The following is a 20,994-nucleotide window of genomic DNA, read 5'->3' as shown; positions in this document are numbered from 1 at the left end:
TCTATATACTGATATATCAATATCAAAGAATACAGTAAATAAACACACCAAAAGAGGCCATATAGTGAAAACATTATATTATAACATGCTTTTCCAAACCAAATATTAAAATTATTATTTCATTTCAATCATTATTTTTTAAATTCTACATGCATACTTTTGAGTATCTAAACTACACATTAAACAGCTCAATACATTCTACTCACACTTCAGACCTTTAAACACCAACAATCTATTAATATAGCTATGACTACAGGACAAATTTGGAGAGAGGTCTTAGGTCATTTTTAAGCTCATTTTAAGAGCACCAATCATTAACAATATTTTTGCATTGTATTTACAAACACTGGTACAATTTGTTTATGTATGTTAAAACAAATATTTTGTTTAAAAATGAATATGTATTAAAGTAGTTTCACTGATAGTGTAGGCTTTATTCCAATCTGTTTGTTAAAAGCCTATTTTAACAATACCTAAATCTACTTCTCAATGATCTGCTGCACCATTACTACTAGGTACTTTTTCAAATTATGAGGATTATTTTTTCAAAGAGAGGAATAATCAAATTCCTGTCCAGACATCTTATAAATATTTCACGTCTAACACACACAGCTTTACAGTTCATGCGGTAGGCAGTGTCTAAAAAATCAGGTACTAAATCTCAAAAACATTTAAATATCTATTTAAACACAGTGTCTTCTAGATTTTTTTTTTTTTGTAAGAAAAGTAATCTGTAAACATCTTTAACTTTAGTTCATGCTTGGTCATTTGCTGTGGTTATTGTAGAAGAAGTGAGTATGACTTTATAACCATTTGTGAAGTGGGTCCATTTTTGCAAAAATATTACATTCCATGGGTAAAGAACAAGTCTTGGAATTACCATGTGGTACAAATTCGTTAAATCAATTTCTGCATTTAAAAACATAAAACAAAGACTACGAAACAGTCCAAAACTGTTGTAGCTGAATATTCTAAATACAGGCCAACAGTACTACACTAAAAATGTCCAAAAATAAGGCCTCTGAAATAAATATTCCCATTCTTTAAAAAAAGACATAAGTGTACATCACATGGCAGTGTACATATAAAAGTCATAAATTTAAACCATTCTGGATGAAGTATCTGAAGTAAAATGACCTAGGTTTTGCTTCTGACGACGTCCTCTATTATTTTTGGGGCATTTTCTGTTGCATTAAGGAAAAAAAAAAAGAAGAAGATCACTTTGAGCATTTTGTTAAGGATATTTCAAATGTTTTCAAAGTAGCACACACTTCATACATAAAAGCCCTACTGCATACAATCACCTGACAAGCAAACAAGAAGCTATTGGGTACAAGATAATATGAGGGCAAACACAATGTCAGGTTGCGACCTTCCCCATAAAGCAGGGCTGGGAGGATCAGACGTACGGTTAGAAACAGACACAAACAAAACTCATTCCCCGTGTCCATCCTACTCCATTTGTATCCCTGAGGGAATGCTGTCCCTCCTCTGGCCTGGCAACTTCCCAGCCACAGTGATTGATAACATGAAATTAGTGACAGCAAAAAGGACCTTGGCTGTATTTTGGCACCTTCAAAATGATTTAAAAAGAAAAAAAAAAAAAAGCTTAGATGAAGGAAGAAATCAGGAAAAAGTAAGCTTATTAGCTTCAGATATGAATTACTCTACATGTTACTTTATTTTTATTTTTTTAAATAGTACTAGGGATTGAACCCAGATCCTCATACATGCTGGGCAATCACTCTACCACTAAGCTACATCCCCAGCCTTCCTGCCTACTGATTTTAGATAAAGACTCAAAAGGAGATGTTCCACGCTCTGCTGGGCACAACACAGAACTCCTTGTGAACTGGGACCCCTGAGAATAAGGAATATTCCTGGATTCTGCCCTTGTTTTATGTAATTTTTCTCCATGGCACTGTAACTGCTCATGCCTGCCTCCTAGATTGGACATTTGGCTTCTGCTATGCGCAAGGTGCTGTTATGTAGAGTACAATGAAGTGGCTGGGATGAATTCTGATAACTTGGGGTTTAGACTGTGCTCCTAACTTGCTCTGCAATCTCAATTTTCCTATATGTAAAATATTAAATTAGAAGTTAGACTAACCTCTATAATATCTGGTTATGAAGGAATTCATCATCTGATGGCAAGTACTGTAACAATGAGTGTTCCTACTCTCATACTCCATGCTTTTATTCAATTTCAAAGAATACTGCTTTGCCTTGATTTAAAAGCCTTATGATAACACTTCCATTTTGTGTACAATTTTCCAAAGTTTCATCTCACTAATCCTTTTGAGGTAAACAGAACTCAAATCATCTCAATTTCATAAATTAGGGAACTGGTGGAGAGGTCAAGTAACCCTCACCAACCAGCACTAATTCACCAGCACCTTGGAAAAGTTCCAGCTTTCTAGGGTCATGGTTCTTCTTCTAAAAAATAAGGGGGTTTGGCTAGGAGATGTTGAAGGTCCCTGCCAATCTGTCATTCTATAAGTCTAAAAACATAAAAGATGACCCCAAGCATAAAAGAAAATGTGGCTCATGTAGTCAGTGGAAACATCCTTTTAAAGGAAGATTCCTAACAAGCAACACGATGTGATATGTGGACAGCTGTCCCACAACAGACTGTGTGAGAGAGGCACTCCTTAAAAATCCAATGGAGAAAAGTTCAAGTACATAACATTCCAAATCCAAGACTGCAAGACATTCTAAGGGAGATGTCACAACAAAAAGACCAAAGAAACATCTGTGATAAAAGCCAATAAGATGACTCTTTGGTTTTAGAGACAATGGGTAGTGAAGACTGTGTCACTGTGGTGTCCAAGTGGGTGGGAAGGCAGCAAATGATCATGGGCACAAACTTGAGGGCACCAACTTAACAAGGACCCACTAGGTAATTTTAATTCAGGAGTCGAGGAGTTTACAGCACACTGAGAGTAGAATCACAGAATAGGGCAAAGGTTTGGATTAGGGGATAAAAGGGCTTAAATAGTTCTATGTCTTTGGACAAGGTACTTCTAAACTCAGGGTTTAGTTTCCTCACTTCTCCAAAGGAAGAGATTATCTCTAAGCCACTTCTCAGTGTTTCCAACATCTGTAGATCCTCTCAAAATGGCCCATATCATCTGGCCTCAAAAATCTTCCCTTCCCTTTATCTATTCCTTCTTTCATCTTCCAAATCACTTATTACCCCACTCCTGCTTTTACTCCAATGTTAATACCCTAAGGCATAATGGCCCCCCATCACCATATAATTTCCCTATTCCAGTGTATTTTGCACATGACTCTTTGACTAATGCTTTCGAAAATGCTTTACATTAAACCCCTTCCCTGGTGAAAAACCCTAAACTATTATAAAATTAAATCTGAACCTAGCTCTTATGCAACAGTCATACCTAACAAATCTATTTCCCAACATGACTGATGTGGACCTTCCTCCTGATGGTTCAGAGGAAGAGGAATGATTTGAAATTCAGACAGCACTGAATCCAAACCCAGACACTTTTACTTACTAGTTACTGGATGACCACAGGCAAACTAGTTAATTTCTGAGTCTATATTAAATGGCCAGCCAGCCCTGCTTCTGTGTGTTTTTCCCATCTTTTCTTCCTGTTGTCATTATTTGTTATGTCATTGTGTCCCTAACTTTGATCTACTGCCCAATTTTATACTCAGTAGTCTTGCCTAAGGGAAGATCATCTGTTCTGTGGAATGAAGTGCATTGACTTTAGTACCTGAATTTTATGAAAAATAGATGTTACTCAGAAAACATTTTTTAATCATTTCTAGATTTATCATTTTGACTCCAGATGGCTGAGACAACTGAAGGGTTGGCTTCTATCCAGACTTTAGATAGAAGGGCCATAAATCCAATCTGGCCTGCCAATATCTGTACTTGATATGCTCCAATCCCCTGCCCCCAAAATGGAGGAAAGTATAAAAATGAGGCTTATGGAACATCTGTGCCAAACCTTAAAGGAGATAGGAAAAGGTGAACAGCAAGAAGAAAGACAGGAGACTGGAAGGTACAAGGACATCTACTCTGACGTTTCTCAGGTCTAGTTTAGCGTGACATACTATTTCCACTCAGTTTGGGAAACATCCATTCATGCCAACTGTGCTCCAAATAAGTTCTTTAATTTATGATAAATGGTTTAACTTATGACACAGAATTTAAAGTCTATTACTTATCACTGTAATCTAGAATATGAAATAATGCTAAGAATCATGTAATAAGAAAGGTAGTTATGTTTAACCTCTGATTTCTTCCTTTATTCTATTCTATTACTACAAATATAGTATATTCTCAGGGCATAAAACACATTGTGGCCCATAGGGCTTAAAACATTTCTGCATGGTTCTTCTGTTATATGCACTGAACGCACTGCTCAAATATACAGATCCAAGATCCCTAAATTCCTTTATTTCATAGACTCTCTGCCTGTAACCCTGAGAATGAGTTCTGACCCACATACTAAAGAAGACAGAGAGAGGTCAAAACCACATGTAAATAACAGGGAACAGACCCCTAGGCTTTTCCCTAATAGGTTGAAGCAAACTTAAAACAGCTATCATTAAAGTTTGCTTGGAAGTTTTCCTATATCTTAACAGCTACCCACCTCTAGTTTTGGGGTGTTTGCTGTTGGGAGTTTTGATGCTGGGGACTGAACCCAGGGCCTTGTGAGTGCTAAGCAGAACTCCACTACTGAGGCACAAGCCCAGCCTACAACCCACCCCCAATTTAAAGCTGACATTTCTTACATCATTACCTACCTTGTTATGCACATGACAATCGCTACTATGATGGCAATCTGCACAGCTCCAATAATGGCTGCAATAAGAACATGAGTGAGCTTCTGTCTACTTGGCACTACATAGAGAATACTAAAGTCTGTCTTTTCACAGTGCTGTCCAGTGTAACCAGATTCACATCTAAAAGGGGAAGAAATGGAAATCCAATGAGAATTACATAATTCTTATATATTATTCAGATTTCTAAATTAAAAGACACAAAAGAATAAAATTTAAACAGCAATAGAAAGTCACTTTCCTATCATCTGAAAAAAAAGAAGTTTTTTATATATTTTCCTAGCCTTTCTGACATGTCTATTTTACATGGTGCTTTTTTCATTTATTTTAAATCAGATTAATTTAAAGTTTCTATATTATATAGTCTTTGTCATCATCATTTCAAAATAAAATCACAATACTCTCTTCAGTGACAATAGTGCAGTTAACTGATCTGCTCCCCATTCTAAGACCTACTTGTTGCTTTGGACTTTTCACAATTATAAAATAAGTGTGGTAAGCATCTTGTGAAAGTGACTATGTAGATATTCCACAGGTTTAGACAGCTGGATTATTCAATAAATAGGCATAAACATTTAGAGTTTTGTGAACACAGCACCAAATTATATTCAAGTCTTTTCAGTATATACAAAGCATAAACATTTAAGATGCAGGCGGGAGATGAAAATAAGTTATTAATGACAAAGAGCAAAGCAGTCAAGTAGGCACTAATCTTAGAAATCATCTGAACTCTAATTAAAGTAAATACAAAGGCATCATCAGCTGATAATTTAAAAGGGGGAAACATTTGAGATACTGAACAGAAAATTCACATTGGTAAGCTGACAGAAGTGAAGTGTATAAATTAGCCAAGCTTCAGTTGGAACTGATTAATAAAATATGTGATGTGTAAGGACAGCATGTGTGTATTTATTGATATCCCAGACCTTGTTACAAAAGGATTTGAGGCAGCTTAGCCTAAAGCCCACATAACAACAATAGAAACAAAGGGAAACAAGGAAAGCCAGGGTGATGTGAGTTTACCAGCCCAGTCCCTGAGGTTCCTGGACACCTGTCAAGAGTTATCACACTGGGCTCTAAGCTTCCAAGCAGACAAGACAAACAGTAATGAGGCTAATACACAGCTCATACAGCAGAACTGAGAACCCAGAAATAAAGCCACACATCTACAGTCAACTGATTTTTAACAAGTATAACCAAGACAATTCAATGGGGAAAGAAGGATGCTGGGACAACTAGATACTCACATGCAAAAGAACAAAGCCTCCTCTCACAACATACACAAAAATTGACTCAAAGTGGATCATAAACCTAAATCTAAGAGTTCAAGCTATAACACTCTTGGAAGAAAATACAGGAGTAAATCTTTGTGACCTCAGATTGGGCAATAATTTCTTAGATGTGACACCAAAAGCAACAACAACAAAGATAAATTGGACTAAATCAAAATTAAGATCTTTCTGCTTAAGAATGCTATCAAGAAAATGAAAAGATAACACACAAAGTAGGAAAAAAATTGCAAATTATGTATCTGATAAGGGACTTGTACCTAGAACATATAAAGAATAAGAAGATCATATAAAAAATGGGCAAAAGATCTATACAGACATTTCTCCAGAGAAGACATACAAATGACCAATAAGCACAAAATGTCCACCATCATTAGTCATTGTGGAAATGCAAATCAAACCCACAATAAGCTACCACTTCACACTCACAGTATGGCTTGAATCTAAAAGTCAGATGACCACAAATGTTAGTAAGGAAGAACTCTGTAGGGAATATAAATGGTGCACTTATTATGGAAAAGAGTCTGGCTTTCCTTAAGAAGTTAAACACAGAGTTTACTACTTGGCCCAACAATTCTACTCCTAGGCATTTACCCAAGTGAAATTAAAACATATGTCCACACAAAAACTTGCAAACAATTGCTCACAGCAGCATTATTCCTAACAGCCAAAATGTGTAAACAACCGCAACATTCAACTGGTGAGTGGATTTTTAAAATGTGGTATTCCTACACGTTATTCAGTCATAAAAAGGAACAAAGTGCTCAGACATACTACAATATGGATGAAGCTTAAAAACATCAACTAAGTGAAAGAAATGACACAAATATCCAGAATAAGTAATCCATTAAACAGATCAGGGGCTGCCTAGGGCTGGGATAAATAGGAAGATTTAGGAGTAATAGATAAAGGAAATGGGATTTCTTTTTGAGGTGATGAAAATATTTCAAAATCAAGGGAGAGAGAGAGGTTGGTCACTAACACAAAAAGTAATCTCCATAAAATAAAATCAAACAAATCATTTCAAATAAGCACAGTTACTACTGTCATTAAACTCAAGGGAATTTCCTCTCATTTAAAGACAGCACCTTCTAATATAGAGAACAGTAACCTCAATGACAGAGCTGCAGTAAATTCAATAACATAATGAGGTCTTGGGATTTTAAAAATAATGCCCTTCATGGTAGGCTAATAGCCAAGAGTCAAAGCTCAGTAAAATCAAAACAGTTCCATAGAGAGCTATAACCATGTCCTAGATATGCAGCTCTCAGACAGATTAGTTCAGTCCAAAGATTAAAATCAGTATCAGAAAGAATCATTAGGCTGTATATCATTCAAGTAATCCTCCCTGGGTATTATTTTCTGTAACTGACTTTCAGTTGCACTCTCCAAATACCTGGAGTATTAAGTCCTAAGTAATTATTTCTTCCCTTATTTCATTAAGGGAGATCTGGGGGTTCAGTCCTCCACCCTCTACTTCTTCCATTCCACATAACCTCCACAGGTACTCTCTCATTCACTGGCCTCATGTGCTGACTCATTCACACATCCATCTGACAAATTTATTGAGTACCTACTAGGTGTCAGGCACTACTATAGTGAGTACATGGGATATAGCAGTGAACAAGAGAAAGACCCATGTCCTGCTTACCCTGTAGGGGGAGGAAGCGGGTCAATCAACAAAATAAGTAAACTAAAGGGTTATGTTAAAAGGTGGTGTGTGAGTGTGTGTTTGTGAGAGACAGACAGAGACAAAGAGAAACTGAGCGCTGTGTCTGGGTCAGAAAGGGAAGACTGCAATTTTAAATAAGGAGTCAGGGTTGGCTTCATTCATTAAGAAGGTGTGAGTAAGGCAGCGAGGAGGAGGCGAGGGAGTTTACCAATAACTGGAAGGAGAGCAACAAGGCCAAGGAAGAGCCAGTGGGAACTCCCTAGGATGGGAGCATCCATGCACAGTGTGTCCAAAAAAGCAAGTGTGGCTGGAGTGAAGCTGGCAGGAAAAAGGGGAGCAAGACAGAAAGGTGAAGGAGCCAAACTGTGTAGGGCCTTCTGCACTGAGTGAGATGGGAGAGCGACTAGAAGGGTCTTAGCAGAGGAATGACATCAACTGACTTATTTTCAAAGGCTCACTCAGGCTGCTGTGTTCAATAAGGCCTCTAGGAATACCTCAAGGAGGCTGCTAAAATAATCCCAGAGAAGGAAAATGTTTGGCCTGAACTGGGAATAGCAATGGGCAATGGTGAGAAGTATCGAGTTCTGGATATATTCTGAAATAGAAAAGCTAACGGGATTTCCCAGCTAACTACATATGGGTACATGAGAAAGAGAAGTCAAAGATGTATCAGAGGTGTTTGAGCAACTAAAGAGATGGAGCTAGCATCAGCTGAGATGGAAAAGGTTGCAGGTGGAATACGTTTAAAGGAAGGGAAGCAGATCGCTTTAGTCCTGCTGAGATTGAGGTGTCAGACATTCATGTAAAAATGTAAAGGAGGCAGATGGATTCAAGTCTCAAATTCAGGAGAGAGCTCTGGGAGTTATGTAAATCAGAAGCCATCAGCATATGTCATAAGACAGGATGGAATCACTAAGGAAGGACCAAGACTGAACCCTAGAGCACTACAACTTGGGGAAGTCAGGAAGCAAACAAGGAACCAGTCAAGAAGACTGAAATGTCCAGCAAACTAGGGAGAAACCAAGAGAGAGTATAATCCTATAAGCCAAACGAAAAGTGTGCGTCACACAGGAGGGAGCGATCAGCTGTGCCAAATGCTACTGACCCTTCAAAAGTTTAAGATGAAAAATCAGTGACTGATTTTTAGCAATGAGAATGGTCTCCAGGGGGTGCGAGGGACAAAAGTTTATTGGGGTGAGTTCAAGAAGAGAAGTAAGGAACTGGAGACAGATTACAAACAACTCTCAAGTTCTTCTATAAAAGAAAGGATATATAGTTATTTTCAAGATGGAAGAAATAAAATTATTAATAAATACAAGTAAAATATTTACAGCAAGATACATGATATTGCAGAAAAGGTAACAAATTGCTGGCAGGTAACAGTAATAGCCTGTGGAAGTTCTCTTCATACTGCTTCAGTTTTCTGAGTGAACTTGAAGATAAGATCACTTGCCGAGAGTGAGGATGAGAGAGGAGGTACTATTTGAGGAGAGAGGTGAAGGTATAAAGCAGCCATCCAGGAGAGCAGAATGAATGGATTAGTCACTAAATGACTGGCTGGAAGCATGAAGGGCCTACTTTGAGACCTACAGGCACACACATCAGTGAGTAAGTTAACCTGGTGGTGTGCTTTTCAACAGCAGCAATTTTCAGTGGCACAGGTATCAGCATGCAGTCGGGAGGAAGCTGGAATGAATGAGGACTATAGCTTTGTCAAGTGAATATGATGAACAAGAGAGGGACTAAGGCATATGCAAGGGATCAACTGCAATGAATGACCATGACGACGTCCAATGGGTGAAGGACACGGAATAGGTGACAGGATCAATAAATTGGAGGCCCACCAGGGTGGAATATTGCCAGGCAGAAACCAAAGGGTACATGCTCGAGATGAAATCATGCTCAAATACATGTCTTCAACCCATATTTCTCATGAGTTCTTAAACCAAAATACATCCAGCAGCCTACCAGACGTCCACAACTGGACACCCCACAGGCACCTTAGGCCAAGCATGTTAAACTGAACACCTCCTCCTACCAAACCACTTCACTTCCCAGTCTATGTCCTGCTCAGTTTGTTCCTAGACAGAAACCCAGGAGACTTTCCTCTTTATCCTCCTACCCTCCACCAACCCCCATATTTTCACACTCATATCCAATCAATATATGAAGATTCAACTACTTCATTTTCTATCTCCAACCCATCTACTAATCTCAGGCCCAGGACAACCCCATGATTTAATTCAGGTTCTTGCTTCTTTCAGGATTCCTTCCTTCCTTCTTTCTACTGGGGATTGAATTCAGGGTCTTGCACATGACAGAAAAGCACTCTACGGCTGGACTACATCCCCAGCCTTTTTATTTTATTGTGAATTTTGAGACAGTCTTACTAAGTTGCCCAGGCTGTCCTCAAACTCATGATCCTCCTGCTCAGCCTCCAGAGTTAACTGAGATTACAGGCATGCACCAACACACCAGGCTAACTTTCAGCCTTCTAATCCATTTTCCAAAATGCTACCACAGTGCCTTTCCTATATGATCAAAACACAGTTACTTAAAATAATAGTTTCTCACTGCCTTTAAAATAAAAGCCACACTCCTGGGATGACACAAATATTCCTGTGAGATCTGATCCTGCCTCTGAAAATGTCCTCTACCCCCTTTCAGACTGAAGTGTTTTCTGAGGTCCCCAAACACCTCATGTATATGACAGCATTTTCCAAATTATATTTTAGTTAGTTATTGTCAGTATCTTTCACTGGACTATATGATCTTGGAAGGTAAGATCCTGAGATTCTTGATATATTCAAATTTAACACCCTAATGCCAGAAAGAATTCAATACCAAGTAAGCAATACATTGTAAATACTCAGACAAAACAAAAATATCAGTTGCTTTTTAGTAGTAAATGTATAGGAAAGAGATTCTCTAGCAAAGAAATTCCTATGGAGACAAGGGCAAAGCTGATAACCATTACATATCATTCAAAAAATATTTACTATCTACTGTAGCAAAACCAAGAGCCCCTGAGGTAATGGGCTTACAGTCTCATAATATCAATTGTTACTTACTAAATACATACTACACACCAGATACTGTGTGCTAAGCACTTTATGTATATGATCTCATTTAATTTTAACAATACTATAAGACAATATGCTATTACTATTATGACTTTAGAAATGAGGAAATAAGACAGACATCTTAAGTATCTCCCAAAGAACATACAGCCAACAACTGGCCAAGTCAGTATATTTGATTCCAAAGCCTTGAACCAGCATACTATTCAATCCTTATTTACAATCAGTAAATACTAGAGAGTGCTGTCATGTCGTTATCAGAACATCATCTTCTCTCCTCCTTCATGTAGACATCTAGAAAGATGCCCACAGGACATCAGGATAAGAACTTCTATCAAGTATCTATGCCACTGTGGGCCAAGTATAAGCAATCCACTGTAAGTTTGGTTAAAAATCTGGCCTGTTCTCTTTTATACATCTATATTTTTTTAATGTTTAGGAAAAGAGGAGGGGAAGGCTAGCTTCTTCGAAGATAAGGAGAACTTCCAATCACAAAAGAGCCAAAGGCTTAACAAAGAACTATTCGATAATAACAGTTTATAGTGCTTTGTTTCATTTTGTTGTTTTTAAGCAAGAGAGGAAAATAAGAATCAGGAGCAGGGAGCTAAAGTAATAGAGGAACACAGAAGATGGGATGTCCAGCAGTTTCCTTTCACTTCTGGAAAAAACTCACTGCCTTCTGGGATAACAGAACAAAAGCAAAGTATAATATCTCTCCATGTTTTGATGTTTTGACTAAGTGAGGAAAAAGGATTCTGGTGCAGCTCCCGGAGGCAGGAGTGAGCAGAATGAGAGTCATGTCCCCTTGTCTGCAGAAACCTGGCTTGCTAAGCAGGCCACATTGAGACAGAGGGTGAGCTCCTGGCAGCGGCAGCAGCAGGAAGTGCCGTTGGTCAACAGGCACAGAGCAGCAGAAGGCACTAAGATCATTAGGCTGAGTGTCGGGAAATCTGAGATCTAGCTTTTTCCCAGTTCTATTTCTAACTTGCTCTAACCTGCCATTGACCTTGAACTGTTGTGTAACTTCTCTGGAATCAGGGAGATGGATTTACACCCTTTCCATTTCTCTCTCTCAACTCATACCTGATTCTTCACCTCCACTCCCTTATTTTTAGAAATCTGTTTTATTTGAGTTACATATTCTCTTTTCTTAATATATTCTACAGTCCCCCAACCACTCCATGACAGATTGCCTAAAGACCAAAATAGTACTGGAATACAACATATTTATTTTTTATATTAAAAAATATGCAACTATCTTAAAAATGTTAAGCCCATAATCTCGAAACCTTAATAAAACATGTTTTTGTTTTGTTTGCATATTTCTTGCCAGGGTATTTTTTATTATGCTGCTGTGGGTTTTTTGTTGTTACTTCTCTACTACAGATAAACACTACTTTTAAGTAATATTTAGTTCACATTTCACTGCCTTCTATAAAGCAGTGACCACAGATGGAAAAAATTTCCCACAGCAGCTCTGGAGGCACTGACTTACCTACAAGAAGCCTTCCGAGTAGAATAGATGAATTCACACTTCCCATGGATGCAGTAACCATTGAGGTTTTCAGGGCAAGGCATGTGGTTTCCAATATAAACATCTTCTCTTTGATCACTAGCATCTTAAAAGAACACAAACCATGTCACTGAGTAGTGAAAAACAAACTGAAAAATATGGACTTTTCAAAGGTTCTGAAAAAGCAAAGAATTTCACCCCTTGTTAGCCACCTGCTAGGCAATGTGTAAAGGAGATTTATCAAATGGGAGTTGGATAAGATCCAAGGTCCCTTCCAATTCCCATTAGGCCACAAACACAGCAGGTAGACTGTTTAGATTCAAACTATTTAAAAATATTTGTAGGATGTAACCACAGTGAGCTGCTACTGTATAAAGACAATGTGCCAAAGAAAACTAGACATCTTCAGTTTTCTTTTCATCTAAAGAAATAATAATGCTAGGTCTAAAAGAAAATTCATTTCTGTGGGAGAGAGATGGTATACACTACTGGCTCTAGGTGAGGAAGTTACTTAGTCATTTGGGGCCTCTGAAACTGAGGCTATCTAAGAACACTGGAATGGTATAGAACAAGTTACAGGATTCTAAAATGTTAGGGTAAAAAGTTTATTTTTGAAATGAAAGTGATCATACTGCTTTTTTCTTCATGAAAAGTTTTGCTATTTCTTCCTAAATTTTTTCTCAGCAAATGTTCATTGTAAAATAATTCAAATAACACAGAGAACAAATTAAGAGAAATTTAAGATCACCTGAGAGATCTCTATCAAAAGAGAACCACTGCAAACATGCTGAACATCTGTCCTCATTTAGGTATAATGATACGAACTGAGCTGAGCAAAGCTGAATCGAAGAAAATGAAGTAAGGTGAGTAATACCACTATCAGAAAGAGGACAGAGTCAGGGTGAGACAGATGGAGCAGGAAAGGGAGATGGGACCTGTTCTTCAAGATCATTCATATTCTCTCCCCAGACCTCTCTCTCTCTCTATCCTCTTCCCCTTCTCCATTTTGAAGATTTTTTTTTACCTTTTTTAGCACACACACCAATTCATCTATTCTTAGTTACACGGACCCAAAGATCCCCAATGGCTTGTCCATGTGTAGGAAAAATCACCAGGCCTCTTGGGGTACCAGCTTACAAATTCTGGGCCCGTGGGCTCTGTGACTTTGAGCATCCTAACCTAAGATTTTAAAACAGTAAAATCAAGATAACAGGACCTATACTTCGGTTTTTGAGAGGATCACAAGAGATAACTAATGCACGTACCATGCCAGTGACACAACCAGTTAGGTATGCGGCATACAGTGTAATGGCAAAGGGGTCATCTCACCCAAATACAAATAAAGGTGTTAAGGAAATGTGAAGAATATTTATGGAACAAATTTAGAAGAGAATGAAATAAAGGTCTGTGCATATGTATATGGGTGTGGGAAGAGGAAGACTGAGGGAAAGATAGGAAGAGAGCTGCCAAGTTTGAAAAACAGAACTCAAAATGCAGAAGTTCTGGAGCTCGAAATTTATATATAAATAGGAAAAAAACTTTAATGAATATTAAGCTCAGTGATAACTAATGTGGAGAGATCATGTCACCAGTGCCAAGACCAAAGGGATGTCATATTACCTCAAATTTATATATTCCAATTTAATTTATGCCTAGAAAGGGAACTGAACTACAAGCCAGGGAAACCAGGATATAAATTCTTAATTGTATTTATTTATTTATGTATTTTTGGTACCAGGGATTAAACCCTAAAGCACTTAACCACTGAGCCACATCCCCAGCCCATTTTTTGTTTTTTACCTTGAAACAGAGTCTCACTAAGTTGCTTACAGCCTCACTATGTTGCTTATAGCCTCGCTAAGTTGCTGAGGCTGGCTTTGAACTCATGATCCTCCTGCCTCAGCCTCCCAAGCTGCTGGGATTACAGGCGTGTGCCACCACACCAGGTCATTCTTTTTAAAATAAGATTCCAGGTCTGGTATTTCACACTCACAGCACATTTGAATTCTGACGAGCCACATTTCAAGGACTCTGTGGACATCTGTGGCTTGTAATGAACAATGTTCACCTTAATGAACAGCTCAAAATAGATAACGAATTTACTGATCTTCTATCAATTACCTTCCACATGCCAAATACTTTGCTAGGTGCTGGGAATACAAAAATAAGACATATCCTGACCTCAAAGGGTTTTATGATCTCTTCCAGCAGTCAGAGTAAGTCCCACAGCAAAAGAAACCAAGCACTGTTTTGCACTGCTGTGACCCTGCGTACCCGGCACCCACCCATCTACGACGACACTCATGACACTGTGGTCCAGCTGTGTGGGTTTTCATCATCCATGAGACTGTGAGCTCCTAAGAGTCTTGATGGTTGTGTCGTCACTGTCTGTGTAACGCCTAACAGAACACAATATGTACAATGCAAGGACAGCTCGAGAGTCAGCCTGCCTGGGCCTCAACACGACCTGGATTTGCCTGGCTACAACACTCACTAGCTATGTGACTAAAGACACTTATTTAGCCATCTGTGGTCCTCAGTTTGCTCATCTGAGAAATGGAGATAAAAACAGTGTCCACTTCTCACATCATTGTTTTAAGAAATAATGAGACAATACATTTCACATATTAAAGTATGTAAGATTTTATAGAACTCAGAACAGTGCCTGGCAAACCGTAAGTCCTTAATAAATATGACCAAGCACTATTTTATGCTCAATAAATATTACATGAATGAATTCTAATTTCTGCTTGTTGACAAGCTGTACTATAAAAATATTCTTCTGTTTTATGGGCTAGGGGTGGAGCTCAATACAGAATGCTTGAGTAGCATGCATGAGGCTCTGGGTTCAATTCTCAGCACCACAAAGAGAAAAAATTATTCAGTTTACAACTTAAATCTTTCATTGGAGAAAAATATTCATAAATTGACAAAATTATAATCCACATAAAGACTCCACCTTGAATCTCTCCTTAAGCTGAACTGCTTTTAGCAGTCCTATTTCATGTTTCACAACAGAGGTTAAAACTAAATTAACAGATCTTTTATTTATAAACACTTGTGATCAAAGCAGGCTTTCCTCATGCAATTAGTATTGACAAGAAATAGTTTAATGGAAACCAACAAACAAAAACAAAATTTACTTTTTTTGCAATGGCCTCAAACTTCAAACTAAAAATGCCACCTTCCATTTCCAGTCAAGCCATGAGTGACTGGAGGAAGCAATCATCATGCTGCATCACTGCACATCTCAGAACATGGTTCCTTCAGAGTGGGAACCACAAAAATATATAATTGTGGGACCAGAGAGAGTGAGATCATGTTCAGTTAAGCTACAGAGGACAAAAAGAAAAAACATACATGGTCCTTGCCATCAAGAAGCTTATAACTAATGTAGACAATCACCACACACACACACACACACACACACACACACACACACACACACACACAGCTGCACCACACAAGGAAAGAGGGCCCCACATGGCATCTTATTATTGAATGCCATTAGGTGCCATGGAAGTTCACATTCAAAGAAGTCAGTAGGCAAATTACTCAGAAAGGACTTAATAGGATACGACTCAAAGCCTAAATAGGTTTAGATAAAGAAATGGCAGCCAAAGGGAAGATGTGATGCACACAGCATTCTCAACAACAAGAAACAAATCAACCAACCGAGAGAGTTAATGAAATGGGAAGTAAAGTTGGGAATGCAGGCTGGAAGCACTGAATTCCAGGTAAGACATGTTTTCTTAATACAGATAAAGAAGGCACTGAAGGCCTTCTAAGAACAACACAAGAAAAGCTCTGTTTTACATAAAATTTAATTGACAGTAGTTACCTGGGGTTGTTGGTTAGGAGGATTAGAGAGTGAACAACTGCTAATGGATATAAGGTTTCTTTGGGGGGTGAGGAAAATGGTCTAATATTAGATTATGGTAACATTTGTTCAACTCTGTAGATATATTATAAACCAGGTGAACTTCACGGTATGTAAATTATATCCCAATAAAGGTGCTAAAATAATTGGATACCAACATACCAGATAAAGTGGCAAAGGGCCTAGGAAGACAAGTAACCAAGTCGAAACTTAACAGTGCATACTCCAAACCTGTGGCAATGAAAAGCTAAGCGAGTGCTCAGTGCAGGAATATACGCTAGGATGTAGAAAATGAATAAATATAGACTGAACATACTCTGAAAAGTAAATGAGCTCAGAAACTCAGATTTGGAAGGCTCCATGATGGCCATCTGGTCTGAAGAAGGAATCCCTTTAGATTAACCCTGAGGGCCTGTTTCTACTTGAACAATTCCACAGACAACAAACTCATCAAAATACTATGAATTCTAATACTGCCAAAAGATTTCATCACACTGAATGAAATCTTTAGATTGCCTGTAGCCTACTCACGCCCCCCCACCAATCTTTTATTTTTATACCTAAACTTCCCATTCCCATCCTTACTTGAACAAGTTTAGTATGCAACTATCTTGCAGCACTAATCTAGTGCATTTAGTAAGAAAAGAATCGCCCTCTTTATTAAAGATGCTCTTAAAAGGTAATTATGTAAAAATGACTATAAACATGAGCCTAATGATGGGTGGTCCAGTGGAGACAATGTAGTAAGCTGCGTTCAAATTTAGATCTTGTCATCCACAAAGTATCTGTTAAGCAGCTACTACATTCCAAACACTAGAGTAGCTCCTGGAGTTGAGGTTATGGCAGAGCAGAGAGTAAGTATGGAGACTCACTTGGAAACTAAAATGTGAAACTAGCGTTCGGAGAAAAGGTGAGGCCAGAGAACAAATGTGAAAGCTCACCAAGGTAATACTGGCAAGTAGATTAAATATTCTGAAGGAGATTCAGAAAGAAAGCAAATGGGCAGATCAGAATTCTGGAATAGCTGTGATCCAAGGAAAAAAGCACCAGGGCTTAAGATCAGCAAGTCTGAACTCCAGTCCGTGCTCTGCCATTCTACCTGAGCAACAAACTCGCAGTTTTCAGTGTCTTCACCTGCAAAGTGAGGATAGCATGGTTGTTATGAGGATTAAATAATAACACAAATATATGAAAGCACCTGGCACATAGGAGGGTACATGACTGATAGTTGTTAAATGATTGAATGCCCAACTTATGTCACCATAACATGAAATAGAGAAATAGGCAAACTCACCAGTGAGACCTCTGAGCACAGCCAGGCTACCAACAGTAAAACTAGAACACAAGAAGTATCACCCCAAACTGAAACAACATCAAAAATGAATTTGGTAATCTGGTGTTTGATTTTGAGTGAACCTGGGCCATACATATCACTGCCCCCATTTATGGATGTGATCATCAAAGCTCAGAGAAATCAGGCCACACAGCTTTTAAGTATGGACCAAGTCTGACTTCAGAGGGCAAGCTCTTGGCCACTGTACTATTATCTCGCCAAGCTAATAGTGGAGATGTGGAGGGAATGTCCAAGCCCCTGCTCTCTAGGCCAAGTAGATTAGACAACTTCAAAATGGAAAGATAAAAAGGCTTTACAGATGCAAAGAAGAATGCGTGAGGTCCTGGCTTTGATCACCAGCAATCCCACCACCACCAAAAACAAAGATGCAATAATGCATAGTTTTTCAAGGCAGAAATGTGTCCTCCACACAGGAAGAACTCACCACAGAACAATCCTGTCTAAACAATGCCCTGGGGCAAGTGGTAACAGGCTCCACAAACAGCTGCAACTTCTGGAGCCTGAACAATACTTGTGTGTGTGTGTGTGTGTGTGTACAATGTACAATGTGCATCTGGTCACCCAGCAGGTCCTTCCATCCACAGCTTTCACAGACAAATCTGTTACCCTCAGCAGCGTTTCCCAACACAAAGGGTAGCATGGTCCTAAGTGGTGATGTTATGAGAAACCCAGGACCTGGGGGTATCTGCCAAGGCGAGCTCTACTGGCTATCTACCCCAGTCCATCAGGGAACAACCCACACAAAGTATGAGCAGTTGCTGTCAGCAGCCAAGACATGCACCTAGGAGGTAAAGCACTGAGGCGGCAACTACCTCAACGCTGCATCAGAAACTCTAAGGCTCCAAATTTCTACAAATCCCTACGGTGAAAAACCTCACTGTCTCGTTTCCCCTACTACTCTGCAAACCTACTTACACCACTAACCTCTCTCCACACACCGTTCCTTTCCTAATCCCAGTCTCCTAGGACCCCATTAAGGGGTCATTTCTACCTACTCTCTAATACCTCCAGACTCATTTCTAAACTCAGCTGTTCTTCACCCCAGCCCTGACTGTTCCTTTCCCCACTATGCCAGTGAAACATCTTTTCAAAACAGTGAATTAACTCATCAATCTTCTCAACTATTCCTTTAGAAAATATTCCTTTCAACTCCCTGAGGTTCCAAGGCCACAATGGAAGGGGATTCCTAAGATCCCCTTCCTTCCACCTCTCCCTGATGTGCTTACCAAGGTCACTTCCAGGTCAGCCCTTCACTCACATGCCTTACCTCTCAGGAGACCTGAGGCCACCCTCATCCTGATGCTCCACCACACACTCTCAGGCCTCCTTGAATGAGTCCAACACCTGGATCACAGTCTCCTCATGTTTAAAGGGTATATCAAAAGAGCTGTATATATAAGAAATAGACACCAAGGAATGGGACCCATGATACTGACATCTTACTAATTCTGGTATCCTTGGACAGCAGGAGCATTCTTAAGCAGGCTCAAGAATGAGGTCAATGATGAAGTGAGGGTTGGGATGATGTGATCCTTGGAATGAAGTGAGAATATCTTTGTAGGAAAAGGGTGCTTAGATCTTAGGCTATATGAAAATATCTCCTTGGCCTATACCCAAAGGACTAAAAATCAGCATACTACAGAGATGCAGCCACATCAATGTTCATAGCTGCTCAATTCACCATAGCCAGATTGTGGAACCAACCTAGATATCCTTCAGTTGATGAATGGATAAAGAAACTGTGGTGTGTATATATATATATATATATATATACACACACACATACAATGCAATATTACTCAGCCATAAAGAATAATAAAATTATGGCATCTGCAGGCAAATGGATGAAATTGGAGAATATCATGCTAAGTGAGATAAGCCAATCTCAAAAAACCAAGGGATGAATGATCTTGCTGATAAGTGGATGATGACACATAATGGGGGGTGAGAGGCGGGCAAGCATGGAGGAAGGAGGGACTGTATAGAGGGAAAAGAGGGGTGGGAAGGGTGGGGGGGAAGGAAAAAATAACCGAATGAATAAAAAAAAATCTTTGGATTAAAATATCTATACCATGAAGGAACATTCCCCAGGTAGATGAAAATGCTGATGTTATCAACTTTGGTAAGATGCAAACAGAGTACACCCTTTTGTCAAAACTGACACATATAGCCAGGTGCAATGGTGTACACCTCTAATCCCAGAGGTTTGGGAGGCTGAGGCAGGAGGATCATGAGTTCAAGGTCAGCCTCAGCAACTTAGCGAGGTCCTAAAGCAACTCAGTGAGACCCTGTCTCTAAATAAAATATAAAAAGGGATAGGGTTGGGGCTCAGTAGTTAAGTATCCCCAGTATGAAAAAGTAAATAAAATTTTAAAACTGACACATAAGATTTGTACACTTCTACATTGTAAATTATGCCTCAAAAACTGTAAAATGAGAATAATGACAATAACAACGGTTAAGGTAAACAGAAAAAACAAGAATGACAATGTTGATAAACGTTGAAGGTGAGTACTGGTACATGAGATTTCATTCATTATTCTGTTTACATTATCTCTGAATTTTCCTATCATAGTTTTTTCAATGCCAAGCACCCATTTCCCACAGACCTGACACTCAATCATCACATCCTTAACAGCTTCAACATTTGCAACAGAACCTATAACATTCCAACTTCAGTATTTATCACAGATTTCCAACAGCCCAAGGAATTCTAAATCAGCCTCTGTTGCAGACGTTTGGATGCCCAGTTTCACAGCATTCTGCTCTAAGAATTCCACTCTCAAAGCCCTCTATGGCTGACTGAGCGCTCCTTCCCCATCTGTCTGCCTTCTTGCTGGTGCAGAGTTCCTGCTTGCCCCTAGGGGCCCCATCCTAGGTCCCTGCCTATCTACACAGTCCTGGCTGTGTATCACAAATGCAAACACTTACTAAGGGCGCCTATAAATGTTGTGAGAGGGGGAAAAAAGAAAAGGCAAATGGGGCTTTTAAAAACGCAACCAAATAAAGCTATTTTTTGACCTCTATTTCCTTACTGCTGGAACACTTCTAAGAAGTCTTTCGAAGTTTGGGTTTCATCTTTCTAACCCAATAGAAACTCTCTGCCCCAAGACTGTTAATAATCACCTTTTGCCTTTAGATTCAAAGCAGAGGGCAACCCCCGCCCTCTAATACCTTTCTGCAGCCTGAAACTATGAGCCATCTTTCCCCTGCGTCTTCCGTGCCACAGCACCCTTCTTGGTTGCCTTCCTCTTCATCCTGGCTGCTGCTTCTCACGTTGGGTCTTCTTTACTTTCTAAGTAACAATATTGTCCAACAGAACTTTCTGCAACTCCAGAAATGTTCCATACCTGTGCTAAACACTGTGGCAGCCACATGTCACAAATGGCTA

The 20,994-nt window shown here is 39.1% G+C and overlaps 1 protein-coding gene across 2 annotated transcripts in view; it reads right to left on the bottom strand.

Moving 5' to 3' along the window:
- Window positions 1-60: 60 nt before the first annotated feature.
- Window positions 61-20,994, bottom strand: part of TMEFF1 (transmembrane protein with EGF like and two follistatin like domains 1) — an 87,588-nt gene continuing 66,654 nt past the window's right edge. For both annotated transcript variants that reach the window (XM_079112254.1, XM_079112255.1), the window contains exons 8-10: window positions 12,352-12,475; window positions 4,780-4,938; window positions 61-1,184 (exon numbers count right to left, since the gene is read on the bottom strand). In XM_079112254.1, coding sequence (XP_078968380.1) covers window positions 1,100-1,184; window positions 4,780-4,938; window positions 12,352-12,475 — 368 coding nt within the window. In that variant the 3' untranslated portion in view covers window positions 61-1,099. The remainder of the gene's footprint in view (window positions 1,185-4,779; window positions 4,939-12,351; window positions 12,476-20,994) is intronic.

This window comes from Sciurus vulgaris, assembly GCF_902686455.1.
Source record: "Sciurus vulgaris genome assembly, chromosome: 15".
NCBI lineage: Eukaryota > Metazoa > Chordata > Mammalia > Rodentia > Sciuridae > Sciurus > Sciurus vulgaris.
Note: the sequence above shows the minus strand (reverse complement) of the source record. Positions and strands in the feature narration are given on the sequence as shown.